We start from the raw sequence: 18,045 nt of genomic DNA, 5'->3' as shown, positions 1-18,045 counted from the left end.
ACAGTCGTGGCCCGTCCAGCCCGGCAGGCACTCGCAATAATATCCACCAAACAGGTTCTTGCAGAATTTGGCGTTGCCCTTGCACGGGTTGTCTTCACACTCGTCGGCGTCTGTCGAATTCACAGCGGGGGTGCGATATTCAGCGAAGAACCAGCGATCGGCGCCCTGGGGCCACCTTGCCCAACTTATTGAAAGTTTCCTCGCCTTTTTTGGTGTGAATTGTATTTGTTTTACTACTATTTTATTTTGTTATATGCAGAAATATTTCAGTTGGCCTTACCTTAGCAGGTAAGGCCAATTGACAAATGGAGTTATTTTTCAGAACGACTTGGTCACAAACTATAGCTCAACAAAGTGGCTTATCGCGTGTAAATTATTAGCAGCCAAATACTCTAAACGCATGTTTCTAAATGTGGAGGGAAAAACCGGAAAATCCGACCACGGGAAGAGAGACACACAAACTCTAAAATATACAGCAGATGACAGGATCGGGATCGAACCCCACGACCTCCTGTATACCAGGCGAGGTAGTTAACATCTCCTAGCCACCGTGGCGAGAAATACCCCGGTCTGCGTCGGGGATGCGTTCCTGAAAGGTGCGACTACGAATATCAAAACGACGTCAATCAAAGCGATTTACAGGACAGGTGGATGGTGGAGGATGACGAGAAAGGATGGACGATGCTGTCACCGACGTAAGTGCGGCGTTGAGGCGACGCGAATAAGCTCGCGGTATTAAATAAAGTGACGACGTATTTGCGAAACGATGTTCAAAAAGGGGTGGAGGGAGGGAGACGTCAATTGGGGCATTACTGAACATCACAGTCTTGCTTAAAATGAAACAAAAAATAAGTGGCACTTTATTCGATGGTTTTTAATCTTTGAAGGGGGTGAGTGTTGACGTGGCTTCAAGTGAAACCTGTGGGGGGAAACCAAAACAGGGGAAGCCACGTGTGGAGGAGGCCTGTCGCAGATTTACCGGAGGATCTGAACCCAGCAGTGGAGGCAGGCGCCAGGAATAGATAAGTGAATGCCTTTTTAGAGTACGTGGGAGAAACGATCATTTGTGCGGATGGAGTAAAGGACGAATTTTAAAGCAATCGAAACATCTAAGAAATTATTTTTAAAAATAACAATATCCTTTATATATACAGAATTAATTTTAAATAAATAAAGCATACACTATCCGATAATTATAATTAGAAAACCCCCATACAGAATATACGTCACCATGATACATGATCCATCTACTGCTATACGAGGAGCTCCGCAAGCCATCGCCCCCTCCCGCGTGATTAATCTCACTCCTGCACACGAGCTTTTTCTCATTGCTCCATCTCCGCAGAGGCGATCCTCTCTAGGATACATTCCCCCCATTTGGTTTCTATTCCATCCATTCCATTGCCGAGCATTTCCCCGTGGCCACCATCCGATCTGGCAGCCACTTTCCTCTCCTCACAGTCAACGTGATGTTTGCGATTTGCGTTCGGTATCTGATGCGTGTGTTCCTCCTCTTTCTGTCTCTCGGCGTAATTCCCCGCGTGCCCCCCTGTCCCTGTCTCTCTCGCTCTCTCCACGCTTCCCTGCACACTTTTCAGCTCTCTCCACGCTGTACGAGAGAGTGCACGTCAACGACCTTGTTCAGGAGCTGGGGGAATTGAGACCTGTCCTAGGCAACACATTCGCATCCCTAGAGATAACAAACTAATGAAATGGATGCGAGCAATACAAAAATAAAATAGCTAACGAGCATCGCACAGGACAGTTGCACTGAACGTGGCAGGTGGGGGGGTTAGGGGTAAAATTAAAACAGAGGAAAAGTCACCGTCTATGTATATTTGTTGAACTTCTTTCGCACCGTACGTAGCCAACCGTGCTAATCAGGGGTGCGGGAAAGGACAACAAACTAAACACAAAAAGCAGTGCTAAAGAGTTAACTTTTCAATCTAGATTTAAAAGTTGCGTATGATAACACACGGAGTACATATCGAAGGAGAGGAGAGGTATCGAAAATCATTGGGTTGCCAAAGGAAACATGGACTATGCATAGCTCCATAAACCAACAAGGAAAAAGGATGGGAAATTACTCAAATAAAAGTGGAATAGTAAAGGTGTGCGTGAAAAAATGCGAAAATAATTAATGTTCATGAACTGCATTGAACTCTACATGACAGGTATACCATCATTCCACATTTGCAAAAGTTTATATAAAAAAATATTCAACTTAAAATAATTTATCCACGTGAATGATAAGTGCCTGCGACTGCAAATACAAGACTACATCATGCCGCATAAATATTTTACTTTAACCCAAAACAAATTTACGGTTTAATAAATAACGAGAAATATATATTGTGCTATTGAATACGCCGGGGCGTCTCAGAGTGCTCTGTAGATTTTAAAGGACGTCCCCAGTGGCAGCCCTTCCCACGTGTCAAAGGGTGACTCAATACTTGGCGTGTTAGTGGGCATTAGCCTGCCAGTCGGAGGGGCGATGTTGTCTCTGTACAATCCGGACTCTGAGCATTTCCAATGAGGGTACTTGTTCCCAACTCACATAAATGTGAAAATTTCAGTTTCTTGGGTTGAGCGATGGAGCACTTTGACCTCTGTCATATGATAACGTGCGGATACGATACAATACAACGTGGAATTACAGAGCGTATGAACGCGATCGCATCTCAAGATGCTGTACAGCAACAGCGGACATATTCAAATCATAAAGAGAGGCGGTCCGTCATAGGCAGATGGGAAAAAAAAAAAACATCAAGGTTTTGAGCCTGGACTTGAACAGGGTGCAGGGAGTCGACAGCACGGACGACTGGCGGATGGGCGTTCCAGACAGTGGGAGCAGCAAAGCGAGATCATAATTCGCTGCGAGGTGGCCAGAAGCTGGCAGTACACCAAATGGCTCTCGAATCCATCTGTGCAACAGCCTGTGAGCGCGAATCCCCTCACAATGCGTAGCCATCGTGTGGCACGTTGCATCGGGGAGTTGCAATGGTCAAGATGGGATGTGATGGAGGCCAGGGCGAGGGATTCATCCCGCTACAAGAGTGAGTGAATACTATGCGGTGGCGCGTTACAAGTTGTAATAATTCTCATTATTATTATACATCTAATATTACGGGTGAAGGTTTATGGTGGATGAGGGAGCTGTCGCACAGACGTATCTATGTTGAACTTCTCTCGCACCGTGCCGAGCCAACCGTGCTAATCGGAGGTGCGGATGGGAGGCATGAGCGAGGTCCTGCGGAGTGGACGTGTGTGTGGGGAATGAGAACGACGATGGCTCTGGATCACTGATGCCTCAGGGGGGGGGGGGGGCTGGTGGCTTGCACTCTCTAACACATTCTCTCACACGCTTCTCTCTCCGTGCGTGTGTGCGTGTGTGTGTGAATGCGAATGGTGGCAGACTCCAAGCACCCACCGACGAGACACGTGCGCCCGGTCCACTGGGGAGGACAGCTGCAGAGGAATCCGCCCGGCTGATTCGCGCACTCCCCTCCGTGGGCACAGGGGCTCTGCTCGCACTCGTCCTCGTCTGCGCGCACAGACATCACGGGCGTCGGCGGTTACAGCCGTGGGAGAACGGCCGGAGCTCGTCGCGTATTTTCCGAGTCGCTCGTAGAGATGAGAGTAGGTGGCAAGAGACGAGTCAGGAACCGGAATATTTAGCTGTACCGGGATGAATCTGATGCGCTATGATGAAGCTCTTTCTCTCATAGAGGTGCGGTCGTGGCCACGGCCATAGCGAGTGTTAGACTGGATGAGGTGTGCCGTGCGCAGATATATTTTCTGGGTTGTTGATTAGGAGAGATCCACCTAAAATGAAGTCCCTGGTCTCGCATAGAGAATTCGGACTCACAAAGCCCAAGGACTTGCAAACACTCACGGAGATAAACATTGACTTCTAGATACCCACAGTCTCAAACAGGGATGAATTCTCACTGAATATGTCGAGGATAATGTCGTTATCCATAACGAATCGAAGTTGCATGTGACCTGCCATCACAGAAACATACACATTATTATATGGCCAGCATTAGATAGACCATGGTTTATGATGTTGATATGGCCCAGTCTTTAGCCCTGGAAAGGTCTTCCACTGTGCATGGTTCTCTCTTCTAGGAGTTGGCAGAGCAATAGATGCTCCATGGTCTGTGACAAACCGCAGCCACGTGGGTCGGTGTTGTTAGAGTAGCCCCACTTTCGCATGTTGACCTTTGACCTGCCCACTCCCGTTTGGTGTGTGACTGGGTGTCTAAAGTGTGTGAGTGGGTGTGGAAGTGAGTGGGTCAGTGGGTGTGTAAGTGGGTGAGTGGGTGTGTAAGTGGGTGAACAAGTGAGTGCATGGATGTGTGAGAGGGTGAGTGTGTGAATGAGTGGGTCAGTGGGTGTGGAAGTGGATGAATGGGCGTGCGAGTGGGTAACAGCATTCTACCCAATAGTCTGTTAAAGGCTATACAGGGGATATTTGAGTGAGTGAGTGACTCACTCATCCATTTACACACCCACTGACCCACTCACTCACCCACTTACCCACGAACAGAGCGCCGGGCGACTAAAACGCAGAAAGTTGGCATAGTGAGGTGTGCACAGTCGGTCAACCCAGCGGTCCCCAACCTTTTTGGCACCAGGGACCGGTTTCGTGGAAGACAATTTTTTCACGGACCGGGGGGGGGGGGGGGGGTTCATCATTGGGTCTTTTCAAAGAAGCTCTCCAGCGACGTTTGTTTTTGACTCATTGTGGCTACTAGGGGTGAGCAGCTTGTGGGCTTACCAAAACTGTGACTGAGACAAGTGCGCAGTGCGGAAAAGAGGTGCGGACGGAAGTGGCAAATAATAAAATAATGGGCGGGCCACGCGTGGACTCAAATAAGTGTCGGATTCTGACTTATCATAAGGAGCGCGTAAACTAGATCCCTTGCATGCGCAGTTTACAGTAGGGTTCGCACTCCTATGAGAATCTAATGCCGCTGCTGATCTGACAGGAGGCGGAGCTCAGACGGTAATGTGAGCAATGGGGAGCGGCTGTCAATACAGATGATGATGAAGCTTCATCTGTCAATACAGATGATGATGAAGTTTCGCTCGCTTGCCCACTGCTCACCTCCTGCTGTGCGGCCCGGTTCCTAACAGGCCACGGACCGGGCCGCGGCCCGGGGGTTGGGGACCCCCGGGTCAACCCATGCCACCTGGGTCTGGTTCTGTGACCTCCTGCCAGCGGGCCTTCGACACTTCACGTGGCCTCAAAGTGCACCTAGCGTGGCACAAGCGTCGTGGTGACGTCACCGCCACTTAGTGGCGAATAGGCGGTTGTTGTTGGAACAGTCCCACTTCCGTATATTGACCTTTGACTTACCCACTGACGTATAAACACATGCAGGTCGACCCGTGGTTCTCTGTGTTAGAGGCGACGTGCTTGGCAAAGCGGATGCCAAACATCGCCCCCCCCCCCCCCCACAACATTTTTTTGTCCGAGAGCAGGGGTCGAACCTGGGGCTACGGAGCCACTTGTGGTTCTTTAAGCGACTGCTTCGTCGCGTTATTCTCATGCGGTCGCATACCTGTCAACCCCTTATCAGTGCCCTACCTTATTACAGGCCAATTCAGACCTTATTAGTCACCCCGTGCCCTTATAAATCTCAACGTTCATCCTACCAAGTCCCATCACAAGGAAGAAACACGAACAAATAGACAAAAACACGTGCCGGTGTTTGTGACGGCTGTACGCCGTATGGATCTGAAAATTCAATTTATCTGTACAATATTACGGGTAAACCGTACCGGTTGACAATTATGCGATTGTGGCCCTTGAAATACTGAGTTTGTGACCGACTTCGAGAAAAAAAAACAACGGATCTTCTTATTCTTGGTTCTTTCGGTAAAGTCAGGTAGAAGGGAAACAATGAAATAATAAAAAATATAAAACAATGAAATTCTCCCGACGTTTCGACTGCAACACAAGCAATGATCATCAAAAAATATTCTTGCTGTGGTTTTCACACCTGATGATGATTGCTTGTGTTGCAGTCGAAACGTCGTGAGAATTTTATTGTTTTATATTTTTATTATTGTATTGTTTCCCTTCTACGTGACTTTACTGAAAGAACCAAGAATATGAATCCCTGCAGTCACGAAAGCTTTAAATAAAAATTCAACGGATCTTCTTGTTACGTTGGTGTTGGCAACCCCTGTCCTAGAGGGATAAAATAAATAAAATCCCTGATGCGTCGCACTTGGGTCTACGAACCTGCCAGGAGTTCTTCGCGTGAACTTGAGAGGTCGTTAATTCATGGAAAGCTCCCCATTGTTTAATGGTTGCGTGCCAATGCCGGAGATATTTGGCGCACAGTCGTGGGCTCGTCAGACAGAATATATATTTTTAGTATTGTATGCATTAACAGAAATGTGTGTTTGCTCACTTAAGATTTGTCACGCATTAAAATATTACAATACTGTACACCTCAATCCACTGCTGGATGAAGGTCATATCATTATCGCGTGTTGCTTTTCTTGCAGAATATTTGCATTTGCGATTTTCTTTACGTGATGCAGGTCTCCCTTGAAAAAGGGACGCATCATTTCAAAAGGCTATTAAAATAAAATAATTACGAGCCATTGTTAACCAACTGCAGGATGAATGCCTCCGCATGCCATTGTCAGTCCGGGGAGTTATTTGACCATACTTCACCACGCTAGTCAGTGCAGGTTGGTGAAGGGAGGTGACCCAGGACCGGTTCGGATATCACTCATCACTAATCTTCGCCTCGTCCGGGAATCGAACTCAATTCTGCGTCACCGCTCGCCTATAAAACAATGCCCCCTACCACCACATCTGCCTCACCTCTCCCTCCTCCACCCACAATTCTCCTCCTCTCTCTCACCCTCCACACGCAGCCCTGTAAATCTCCCCACTCCCAGGACACCAGAGCAGCAGGGACACCAACTAACTTCTCTTATGAATCACGAAACACAGTTTCCTATAAATGCAGTAGAATTTCCAGCGACAGCTGCAGCCGCGTTCAGCCAACGCGCCTCGGCACAGCATACACAACTTTTGTAACGTAACCCAACGTTCAACCTCAAGACGCAATCTGACGTGATGTTGAAAGCTTGGCAATGTTATCCATGGCACCATCACACCATGGCATCATCACACCACCGAATCATCCCACCATGGCATCACACCGTGGCTAGCGGCTCTGGGTTCAAGCGACAGGATGCAACATCCACTCAGGACGGTGGCAAAGCGTGCTTGGCATGGGGCTCCAGTACGTTGAATCAAACAGGGCTACCCCTCTCCAAATCCCTCCCCTGCCCCCGCTTTTCCCAGCCTGGTGTCTCTGGGTTGCCACCTCTGAGGTGCAAAAAAACCAGGACATATCATGGGAAGAAGAAGATGACTATCTAATAATACTGAATGAGGGGAGAACTGCACGTACACTGAGCGGTATTTTATTGTTATTATTACGCGAGCCAGTGCTGGTAGAACTGTGCCGCCACACGACAGCACATGTCACAGCGACACTTGTCACAACACCAAACACTTGCGTCTACCGGCACTGTGCACAACGGTTCCCATTCCTATTCTACGGTGGTGTTTCCGCAGAGGGGAAAGGACGCACAGAGAGGTTCCATAGCGGCGCTCCTACGCTGACGTTTCGACCGCTTCCGCCACCGATAATAACCGAGACCTTTAACGTTCCCGGGAAGACTCCACGCAGATTTCCCAGGGCAGTAGCGGCAGAAACCTGAACAAGAGGACGACGCTGCGAAAAACCAGCACAGGTGGCAACTCTACTGGCGCCTGGCCCCCTCTGGTCACGTGGGCCCTGGTGCAGTTGCTCTGCCTGTGCACCCGAGAGCTACATTGCTTACACAGGACAAAGGCAAAGACACCCTCGTATAGCCTCAATGTACTGTTGGGGCAAGTGCTTGCAGCGAGCACCTTTGAAGGCTCGAACGGTACACAAAGGAGAGAGTGGCCAACAACACGCCCGACCGCCTTTGTCTCCTCAGTGGCGTTGTTTTTACACACTGCACCAGGTACTTATTTCAGACCTGAGTCGACCTAGGGGAGGCCCAGAACCGGCCTTTAGATAATCGTCACTGGCGTTGACCGTGAGCGTTAATGATCCAACCCAGGTCGCCAGGTTTCTCGGCGCCGCGCGCCTAACCGCCAACATTGCCGCTCCCCATGAGCGTCTCACGCCGCCCCTCTCGTGCCAGCGAGAAGGAGAGCGGGCGGATGGCTCGGAAGGAGCGGGGAGGGGTTGCGGTTGGGATGGGGGTGGCAATCACCGGCTGTGCCACCGCGCGTCGCCAGTATCGTTCCTCCCTGGGTTCTATTAAAAGCATCTCCTGCCCGGCAACAGGCGGGGGGGGGGGGGGGGGGGCGCTGTGGTAGCAATAGACCCGGCTCACTGGGCAATCCCACGACTTACAGGATGCACGTTTCGGACACTCTTACGGACGCGGCCGATCGTTCGAATGGAAGAGCGGGTGGCTTGATGCTCGTGCCCTGTGCGTCCACCGATTAGGACTGCAGCTCACTGAGAAGCAATCTTGTCCATTTTGCCTTCAAAGAGGCAGAAATTGTCATGAAATACCACGGTGTCTCGGGCGTACTCAGGACACGATCGCTTCCACTCTGGTACATTCACGTTCGTGTTCATGTCAATGCCTCCTGAGTGGCAGGGAGGGGATGCCTCCAGTCTCTCACAACACCGTGGCCGTAGCTCTCTCCGATTCAGAAACCAGCGAGCACCAAGTGGCTGCTCAGCGCTGGAGCGAGCAGCTCGCAATCGGCAAGGCTTTGCGAGTTCAACTCCTCTCTGGAGGGGGTTGATTCAGCCCATCAGCCCTCCAGGGTCACTAAAACGATGACCACGTCTGCGGGGAAGTCAACGGTGCTTGTCCTGTGGATGAACTCACACCCGCCGTAGGAACGTGGGATTTCCACCACTGGCTTAGAGGCTTGTGAAACCCGAGATGAGCATCGCCTCAATGCCAATCTTAGCAGGAAGTCGACTTCACCAATAGCGTGGTCTTCACGAGCAATGTCTCAATCCACCGCTGGATGAAGGACTCCCCAAGCGAACCTGCGGATGTAATAATTCGCCCAGCACCTGCATACGAATACCAATACATTTGAATTCGATTGAGCTCAATTATATGTCTCCCTGCTCACGACTGGAAACGTAAGTGCCCCGGCCGGGTTAGATGAGAGTGTGCGCGCACGCCGCTGCGGATGGGAATTCGAACAGCAGGCAGGAAATGCGATGCAATTCGGTTGAACGTTTGTTGGCCACCGTGGCCTTCCTCCCCCATCCTCCTCTCTCTCTCTCTGCGGTTCTAAAGCTCGTCCACGCAAAATCAGCACCAGCGGAGACGCAGTTTTATTGTTTTGCCACCCACCACCACCACCACCCCCAGCGTAAGTGATATTCCCTCGCCTGCGTCCTAACGAGCACAACTGTGTTTTAGGGGAAAATAATAATCGTAATCACAAAATAATTGAAAGAAATGCTGACTCTTACACCTCCGCAGAGCGAGCGGGCGAAACGCTTGGTTTGTTTTGAGAGATTGCTCCTGGGAGACCGGTTGGGCTGTTTTTAGTGAGTGTGGGAGCACCCCGCCCCCCTCTCCGCCCTCTGGGCCACGTTTAACGGGGCTGTGATCTGTGATGTGCCACAGGACGTGGGCTGAGGGGTCACTTCTGCAAAGTGAACCTGCGCTGTCTGTACAGTAACATCTCAGATCCCCGTTACTGGCTCCCAGCACACCGCACGATGGCTCTGAAAGTCTACACAATCATCCATGGACTCACCCCCTCCTACCTCTCATCTCACTCTACTCCCCTCCACGCACTCTCCTACCTCTCATCTCACTCTACTCCCCTCCACACACTCTCCTACCTCTCATCTAACTCTAATGGTAGTTTGGTAAGTAGGTAGGTCAGTAGGTGGGTGGGTCAGTCAGTAGGTGGGTGGGGGGGGTGGGGTCTGCACGTGTGGGTGGCCATGCATGTCGCTTGCTGCCAGAGTCGCAAACAGCTTCCAGTTTCAGCAACTGAATCCACGGCTCTCACTTCCCATAAAAGTTTGCGGGAAAAAAATAAAAATTATGAGCGCGCAAAGCAACTTCTCGTGCGCATTCCAGCACTGCGCAACAACATGCGGGAAGCATTACAGCGCCGGCATCTACCGCCGCGCGGTTCCCTCTCTCTCTCTCCGCCACCGCTCTCTGCGATCGACGCGTGAGTGACTTGGTGCGGCTCTCTGCGATCGACGCGTGAGTCACTTGGTGCGGCTCTCTGCGATCGACGCGTGAGTCACTTGGTGCGGCTCTCTGCGATCGACGCGTGAGTCACTTGGTGCGGCTCTCTGCGATCGACGCGTGAGTCACTTGGTGCGGCTCTCTGCGATCGACGCGTGAGTCACTTGGTGCGGCTCTCTGCGATCGACGCGTGAGTCACTTGGTGCGGCTCTCTGCGATCGACGCGTGAGTCACTTGGTGCGGCTCTCTGCGATCGACGCGTGAGTCACTTGGTGCGGCTCTCTGCGATCGACGCGTGAGTCACTTGGTGCGGCTCTCTGCGATCGACGCGTGAGTCACTTGGTGCGGCTCTCTGCGATCGACGCGTGAGTCACTGCGTGCGGCAACATCTTCCACGCGGCGGAGTGAGGGTTTTAGGCAGCGGCGGCGGTGGTGGACGGCAGTGTCGGCCTTCCAAGCTGCTCACCGTCGCGAGTATGAATGTACGTGCGTTGAGCTTCTCTCGCAGCGTACATAGCCAACCGTGCACAAAAGGAGGAGGCGGGAACCGTGTTGCCGGGCCGTCCGCGAACGCACGTTTCACTCGCATGGTTTGAAAGAAATACGTAGCGATGGGCCACAATGATGATGATGATGATTGAGAATTAAAGTGGTTCACCACTCGATGAGCGTGCGGCAATGCTTGTCTCGTCTGATAGCCGCTCATTCTGTTTCCTGCGTCATCCCAAGTTTGTTGCTCAGCGTCCTGATGTCCCGTATGTATTTTATTGCGTTATCACACGTGTTGAGATGCTACGGCATTGAAGCGCCAGTTAAAGACACATCGTTATCATATTCTTTGTTTTTTTTTTTCGGTAAAGTCACGTAGTTAAAAATACATAAAATCAATGAAAACGTAATTTTCTTTCATTTATTTTTTACCTACGTGACTTTACCGAAAGCTTCAAATCTAGAACAAATCGTTATCGCCTTTACACAGCCATCGGCCAGCGCTATACATTCTACACTGCTATGGTGGTAATAAGTCCATCCAGAGCATAGCCATTCAGAGAGTGGTACACATTTAATTCATCCTGGAGCCCTGAAATGACCCCCACAGAGGAACGGAATGAACACCAGAGCTATAAATCCGCATTCGAATTCGGCATTGAATTCACAATGCCTCCCACCGCGAGTCGCGTCCTGGAAGCGCAAACCCATTGCCGCCGATGCCCCTCCATCGCCGCTAAACGGTGCAAACGAAAACGCCAGGAATCTGGCCGGGTGCTTCGGGCCGGTTTTGGGCGAGAGGAAGGAAGCAATCGGCACGTCGCTGGCGGTCTCGTGCGCGCGTGTGTGCCCGCGTGTGTGTGCGCGCGTGTGTGTGCGTGTGTGCGCGCGTGTGTGTGCGCGCGTGTGTGCCCGCGTGTGTGTGCCCGTGTGTGTGTGCGTGTGTGCCCGCGTGTGTGTGCCCGCGTGTGTGTGCCCGCGTGTGTGTGCGCGTGTGTGTGTGCGTGTGTGCGCGCGTGTGTGTGCGCGCGTGTGTGCCCGCGTGTGTGTGCCCGTGTGTGTGTGCGTGTGTGCCCGCGTGTGTGTGCCCGCGTGTGTGTGCCCGCGTGTGTGTGCGCGTGTGTGTGTGCGTGTGTGCGCGCGTGTGTGTGCGCGCGTGTGTGTTTGTGTGTGGGCGAAGCGGTGGTGTAGCGGTTAGCGCGCTGCGTTACGAACCCGGCGACCTGAGTTCGATTCCCGCTCACGGCCAACATCAGTGACGATTATCTGAACCGGTCCTGGGCCTCCCCTAGGTCGACTCAGCCTCAAATGAGTACCTGGTGCGCTGTGTAATTATCGCCACCAGGGAGACAAAGGCGGCCAGGGCGTAATACTGGCCACCCATCCCCTTGTGTGCCGTGGCGGCCCTCATAGGTGCTGCTCGCTAACGGCGCTTGCCCCGACAGTCTGCCAAAGCTACACGAGGGATCTTTGTCTTTGTGTGTGTGTGCGCGTGTGCTCGTGCGTGCTGGACTCACCCTGCGCGCACGTCTCGCCACTCCAGCCCGCCGGGCACGTGCACTCAAACGCACCGTCCGTCTCGGCGCAGGTGCCGCCGTTGAGGCACGGATCGGAGAGGCAGGCACGCTCCACTGGACGCATACGAGCGTACACACACAAACAAAGACAATGATCTCCCTCATAGCCTGTGACAGACTGTTGGGGCGAGTGCTGTTTAGCGAGAATCTATGAAGGCCGGCACGGCACACGAGGTTGTGGGTGGCCCGGCCACCCTATGTCTCCCCGGTGGTGATGTTTACACATCGTACCAGGTACTCATTTGAGGCTGAGTCAATCTAGGGGAGGCGCATGACTGGTTCAGATAATCATCACTGGTGTTGGCCGCGAGCGGGAATCGCAATACCTTACCCCTACCCCCATAGCCCTCATAGGCTGTCGGGGAAAATGTTGTTATCGAGCAGATATGGAACCTGGAACATAACATGAAGGGCTGACGTGCACAGGCCCACACCTGATTGCCTTTTTCTCCCTCATGTTTAAGGCTGAGTCGACCTACGGGAGGCCCAGTACTGATTAAATTATTTTCCACTGTTATTGGTTTTGAGCGGGAATCGAACTCAGGTCGCCGAGTTAGTAAGCGCATTGTCCTAACCAATGCGCCAACTTTTCCCACACGTACATACACGCATGCATATACAGCGCACACATACACTCACAAAACATACACTGGCAAATACGCATACAAGGCGAGCAACGCCTGAATTATAATCCGTGGAGGGGTGGCCAGGCAGCTCAGAGGGCAGTCAATATTTACGCCTGCATTGGAGCACTGTGCCAACGCAGATGACATCATAGGTTCAAATTCCAGGCTCCCAGCCGAGATTAAACCAGGTTCTCGTGTGTAGCGAGTTTGATTGTCTTAGACCAATCACTAATGACTGCACACACACACAAACAACCACGTAATTACAATTTGGCTAAGCTGCAGCTAATTTTGAATTTCCACCTTGACACTGGTACATGATGGAATTCGTTTGCAAATGCCCATTAAGGACCACCAAACGTCACGTGGGAGGAAGCTGAGGGCTCCTTCGGGAACTGACGAGGGAGCACCAGTGCTGTCGTTGCTTTAGCTTATGAGCGTTGACTTTCCAGGGCTGCGGAGACTTGGGAGCAAACTCCAAGTGGCGCGCCTCCATGGGAAGGCTCCTCGTGTCGCCTTCTCCACGGTCGTTGGCCGTATTTTCATTTTAAAGCTGTTTATTTCAAAAAAAAATGCCCACTGAACCGTATAACTTTTTTTTAAGAAGCGACCTGACCACAAATGATAACTCAACGAAGTGGCTTGTTATCATGTGGAAATTTATAGCGGCCAAATACTCTAAGCGCGTATAGACTCTAAATGTGGAGGGAAAAATCGGAGGACCCGGAGAAAAATCCACACGACTACGGGGAGAACGTGCAAACTCCAAATATACAGCAGGCGTCAGGGTCGAGATTGAACCCACGATCTCCTGTATACTGTACCAGGTGAGGTAGTTAACATCTCGCCTTCAGCCGTCTCTTAACCACCGTGGTGGTGGTGGCGGTGGATTCGATGCCGCTGCTGCGCAAGCGTAGCGGGCATGGCAGTTCCAATTGACTGGAGCAGCCACGGAGAAACAGCGCTCTGACAGAACGATGCTCCAGTTCATGTGCTGGGAGCTTCTTCAGCAAGTGAAGGAAATAAAGAAGCTTCCAACATGTGGTCGCGTGGATTTTTCTCCGGGTCCTCCGGTGTTTCCCTCCGTGTTTATAAACACGCGTTTAGAGTTTTTGGCTGTTATAAATTTCCACGTAATAATCCACTTCGTTGAGCTATCGTTTGTGGCCTGGTCGCTTTTGAAAAAGAGCTATATAGCTCGGTGAGCCTTACTTAGTAAAATAATAAATGGTTTTAGTAGCATTGTTAACTGTTTCGTTGAGCGTACGAGGGAACCCAAGCCTGGCTCCGCGCCCTCGAGTGGCGAATGGAAATTTCACTTTCCCTGAAAATATGCTCGTTATAAATAGTTTAATTATTATTGTTGGACACCGTGCTGGAAGAACGCGCGGAACTACCCGGAGAAAAACATCGGAGAGCCACGCAGTGGCGCGGCATGGCCGTGCGCGCGGTGCAAGTGGGGACGGCCACGGTTCTCACCGATCTGACACTCGGAGCCGGAGAATCCGTCGGGACACGCGCACTCGTAGCTGTCGGGCTGTGTGTTGGAGCACGTGCCGCCGTGCTGGCACGGCTGGTGCCGCCCGCAGTAGTTCAAGTCTGGCGGGAGAGACGGGCAGGAGTTGAATCGGTCGCGTGCACGGTCGAACCGGTCTAGTTATCTATTTATTACAATAAACGCGTTCGTGATCCGTTGCCACAATTTGAATGTTCCATCAAATTATGGAGAGTTGAGACATTGTGAAAGGAGCCGAATAAGTGCATGTTATTTATTATTCCAAAATGAATACAACAATACACGTATACAACTCCCCCCCCCCCCCACAATCTTGTTAATCATTGAGATAAGTTGACCATACTTCATCACGCTGGTCAGTGCAGGTTGGCGAAGCAGGAGGGATCCAGGACCATCACAGATATTGCTCGTCACTGACGTTAGCCGTAGCCGAGGATCGGACTCAGGTTCACTCTGCGGTCTTCAAGTTAATCTTGTTTCAATCGGTGAGAACTCAAGAGACCAGGATGAGTCTCATTTACAAAGAGTGACCTGGGGCATGAGCCTGCCAGAAGGGGGTGATGATTGTTACATATAATCTGAATTCAGTAATATGCGGATAATTACTCAATTTGGACTGGTGGCCTACACTCGTGTGAACGATATAAGGGGATCTTTATTCTCCGCTGCGAAGCGGACGACACGTGATATCATAACAGTTATTACACCCAAAGCAATAACCAGGTCGGCCGCTGGATTTGAACCGTGAACCTCTGCTACCGCTGGGCCACGTCACCGCTACATTCACGCTAGCCGCCCATGCTACGTGGACATCACTGAAAAAGAGCTCTGCAGCTCATCGGATTCCTTCGGTATAAACAAACATTATGATCCTGAAAATGTGGGTTTGTGGCGCCAAACCACTTTACCTTTGTCACAGAGGAGGCCTCCCCAATTGGTCTGGCAGTGGCACTCCCAGGGCTTCGAGCAGCTGCCGTGCACGCAGCCCGGGTGGGGCACGCAGTGGTCGCACAGCGAGCCCTGCCAGCCGTACTGGCACCTACAGCAGGGAAGAACATCGACAGCACGGGGGGGGGGACTGGGTTATGTAGCTCAGTGGTTCTCAGCCGGGACGCGCGCGGACCTCTGGGGGTGACGTGGCAATGCCCCGGGGAGTACGCGGGGTGATTTATAAACGTTGGGCCAGGCGAGGGGGTACTCGATTGAAACAAAAATTCAACAAGCGGAACAGTTGCCAAGAAAGGTTGAGAACCACTGACATCGCAGTTGGGGCCACGCACCGGTCACCCCATTCGGTAATACACAAATACAATAATTAAGCAAGAACAATACACGTTGAGCTGAGTAAGCAGTGTTATAGACACTATTAAAATATGTACCTATAAGGGTGATCCGTTTATAGATACCCCACAACGTTCTAATGACCCTCCGACTTCCTTCTCAAAAGGTGCCTGGACATTGCGAAAGCGATGGCTGCCTATCTCACAGAGAAGAGCGGCGTTCAATGGTCGCGCAATTATTCACAGGACCACTCCTGTTTCCAGGCAACACAATTGTGACATTGTGAAGATGCTGCGAAAAAAATCACTGTTGCTTTCCACACGGTTATTATTCCCGATACTGTACTGTATACATTCTAGTGGGGTATCTATACATGGATCCCACGGTACAATGAGCACATTTCTCAGAAATCATAACGCTGCGATCACGAACGCTTACACAACAACAACAAAAACACATTAAACCCGCTACCCCCTCCGAGGGAGACAAGCGACGAGCTGGCAAGGAAACTGCAAATGCACGCGAAATTAGAACGCCTTGACTTGCATGGAGCGCGATGACGCAGATTAGCACGGCAATTACTTGATTGATATTTACCGTAATGAGCTCAGCTTTGAAAGAGCCACATTAAACATGAATTATAACCGGAACGAATTTTCCAGGATGTGGCCAGCCAAAGCGTTCTGTGTGTTTTTTGTTGTTTATACTCATCAGAAGGGAACCCCGCTCGCGAAATGCTTTTTTTTTGCCTTCGTTCAAAGCGGTGTCACATTCAAGAGGCGCTGCGTCTTGGGCACGGACTTTGCCGGGAGGTTTATTTGCGTGCGCTTTGAAGCTGATGGAGACCTGGGTTAGATTCCCGGTCGCCGCCGCCGCCGCCACCCCCCCCGTACCCAACCCACCCAGCCAGAGCCCTGCCCACCCGCCACACTTCACAAACTTACCACGCTTACCGGCGTCGTGATGTATTGGTCAAACAACTCAATGTGGCCGACGCGGTGTGGTGGTGGTGGGGGGGGGGGGGCTTTACATTATTATCATCAACTGCTGTGTGTTAATATTTTTGTTTTGCTTGTTATATCGGGCAATGCGTGATGTTTGTTTATTGAACTGTGGCATTTGACATTTATTACTTATGTGAACCCTTGAAAAAGAAGTATTTAAGCCTCAACGAGTCCTCACTTGCATTTAAATAAACGATATGTCATCATCATCATCATCGCCGTCATCATCTGACATCATCTATCCACTGCTGGATGAAGGCCATCCCTCATTGACGGTCCTGCGATGCAGCGATCCAACTGGCACCTGCTCAACGATCTGATCTCAATCGCCCCATCTCCATTATCGACGTTCTCCCGCTTTTGCCCAAAAAAAGTAGACCTACGTATCTATCCGTAGGTCATCGACATTTCCTGGGCGGTAACAATTTGTGGCGGCAAGTGGCAGAAGAGCATACACGGGGGGGGGGGGGGGGGGCACGCGGCCCTCTTCGTTTGGTTAAAGCCAAACAAGCACAACAGTAGCTTTCTATGAAAAAACTAAGAATAGGTTTCACCCTTTCTGGCAATAAAACTGTTCGCCTTTTGGCGTTCTCTGGCTTGACACTGGTGAGACGAGGCCCTAAAGAAGGCTGTCTCTGGTTTAGACCAATCAGTTTCAAAGACAACGCATATATTATCGGAGCATGTTTTGTTTGCATGTTCACCACAAGTAAGTGTTATTAATGCAGGCATGATTAATCGCAATAGGTGTATCTATTTGGTGTTCGAACATCTTAACACCTCCTCTTTTATTGCCAGGAAGGGTAAAACATATTCTCATTTTTTCAAACTTTGATACTGGCAAAAAAGGTCCCATGTAGTCGCTTTTTACTCTGAACGTCTAATTTTCTTTTGTACCATTATATATAGAGAGAGGGGGAGAGAGGGACCCGGCCGCAATCACGTTGGGCTAATTCGCGTTTGCAATCGAGCGCGCGGCTCGATCGTGTCTGGTGTGGGTCCCCCTTGAGACTCGTTCGCGCAACGGCGTCGCGCGTGCCAAGACACGCGATCTAATTTACGGCCGAGATTTGTAAACACGAGGCCCGCCGGGCTGCGTGGGCAAAGGGTTTTTAATGTGGACCAGGGGAGGCGGGCAGCAGTTTGTAATATTTACTCAACGACAACGCCTCCCCTACACTGCCCATGGGCACTGCGATCTTGAATGAAGGGTAAAAGCGCAGCCCTGCAATTTCATGCTCACGCCGCTGCTGGCAGAAGGGCCCTGC

At 51.1% G+C, this 18,045-nt stretch overlaps 1 protein-coding gene across 1 annotated transcript in view; it reads right to left on the bottom strand.

The window, feature by feature from the left end:
* The window catches only part of LOC116948353 (uncharacterized), a 92,546-nt gene that overhangs the window by 27,490 nt on the left and 47,011 nt on the right, over nt 1–18,045 (bottom strand). Inside the window, exons 6-10 of the mRNA XM_032964955.2 lie at nt 15,401–15,531; nt 14,456–14,575; nt 12,291–12,404; nt 3,431–3,544; nt 1–110 (exon numbers count right to left, since the gene is read on the bottom strand). The exon at nt 1–110 is cut by the window's left edge and continues 7 nt beyond it. Coding sequence (XP_032820846.2) covers nt 1–110; nt 3,431–3,544; nt 12,291–12,404; nt 14,456–14,575; nt 15,401–15,531 — 589 coding nt within the window. The remainder of the gene's footprint in view (nt 111–3,430; nt 3,545–12,290; nt 12,405–14,455; nt 14,576–15,400; nt 15,532–18,045) is intronic.

The sequence above is a fragment of the Petromyzon marinus genome, chromosome 33, assembly GCF_048934315.1.
Source record: "Petromyzon marinus isolate PM22_M1 ecotype Great Lakes invasive population chromosome 33, UKy_Petmar_22M1.pri1.0, whole genome shotgun sequence".
Classification (NCBI taxonomy): Eukaryota; Metazoa; Chordata; class Hyperoartia; order Petromyzontiformes; family Petromyzontidae; genus Petromyzon; species Petromyzon marinus.
Note: the sequence above shows the minus strand (reverse complement) of the source record. Positions and strands in the feature narration are given on the sequence as shown.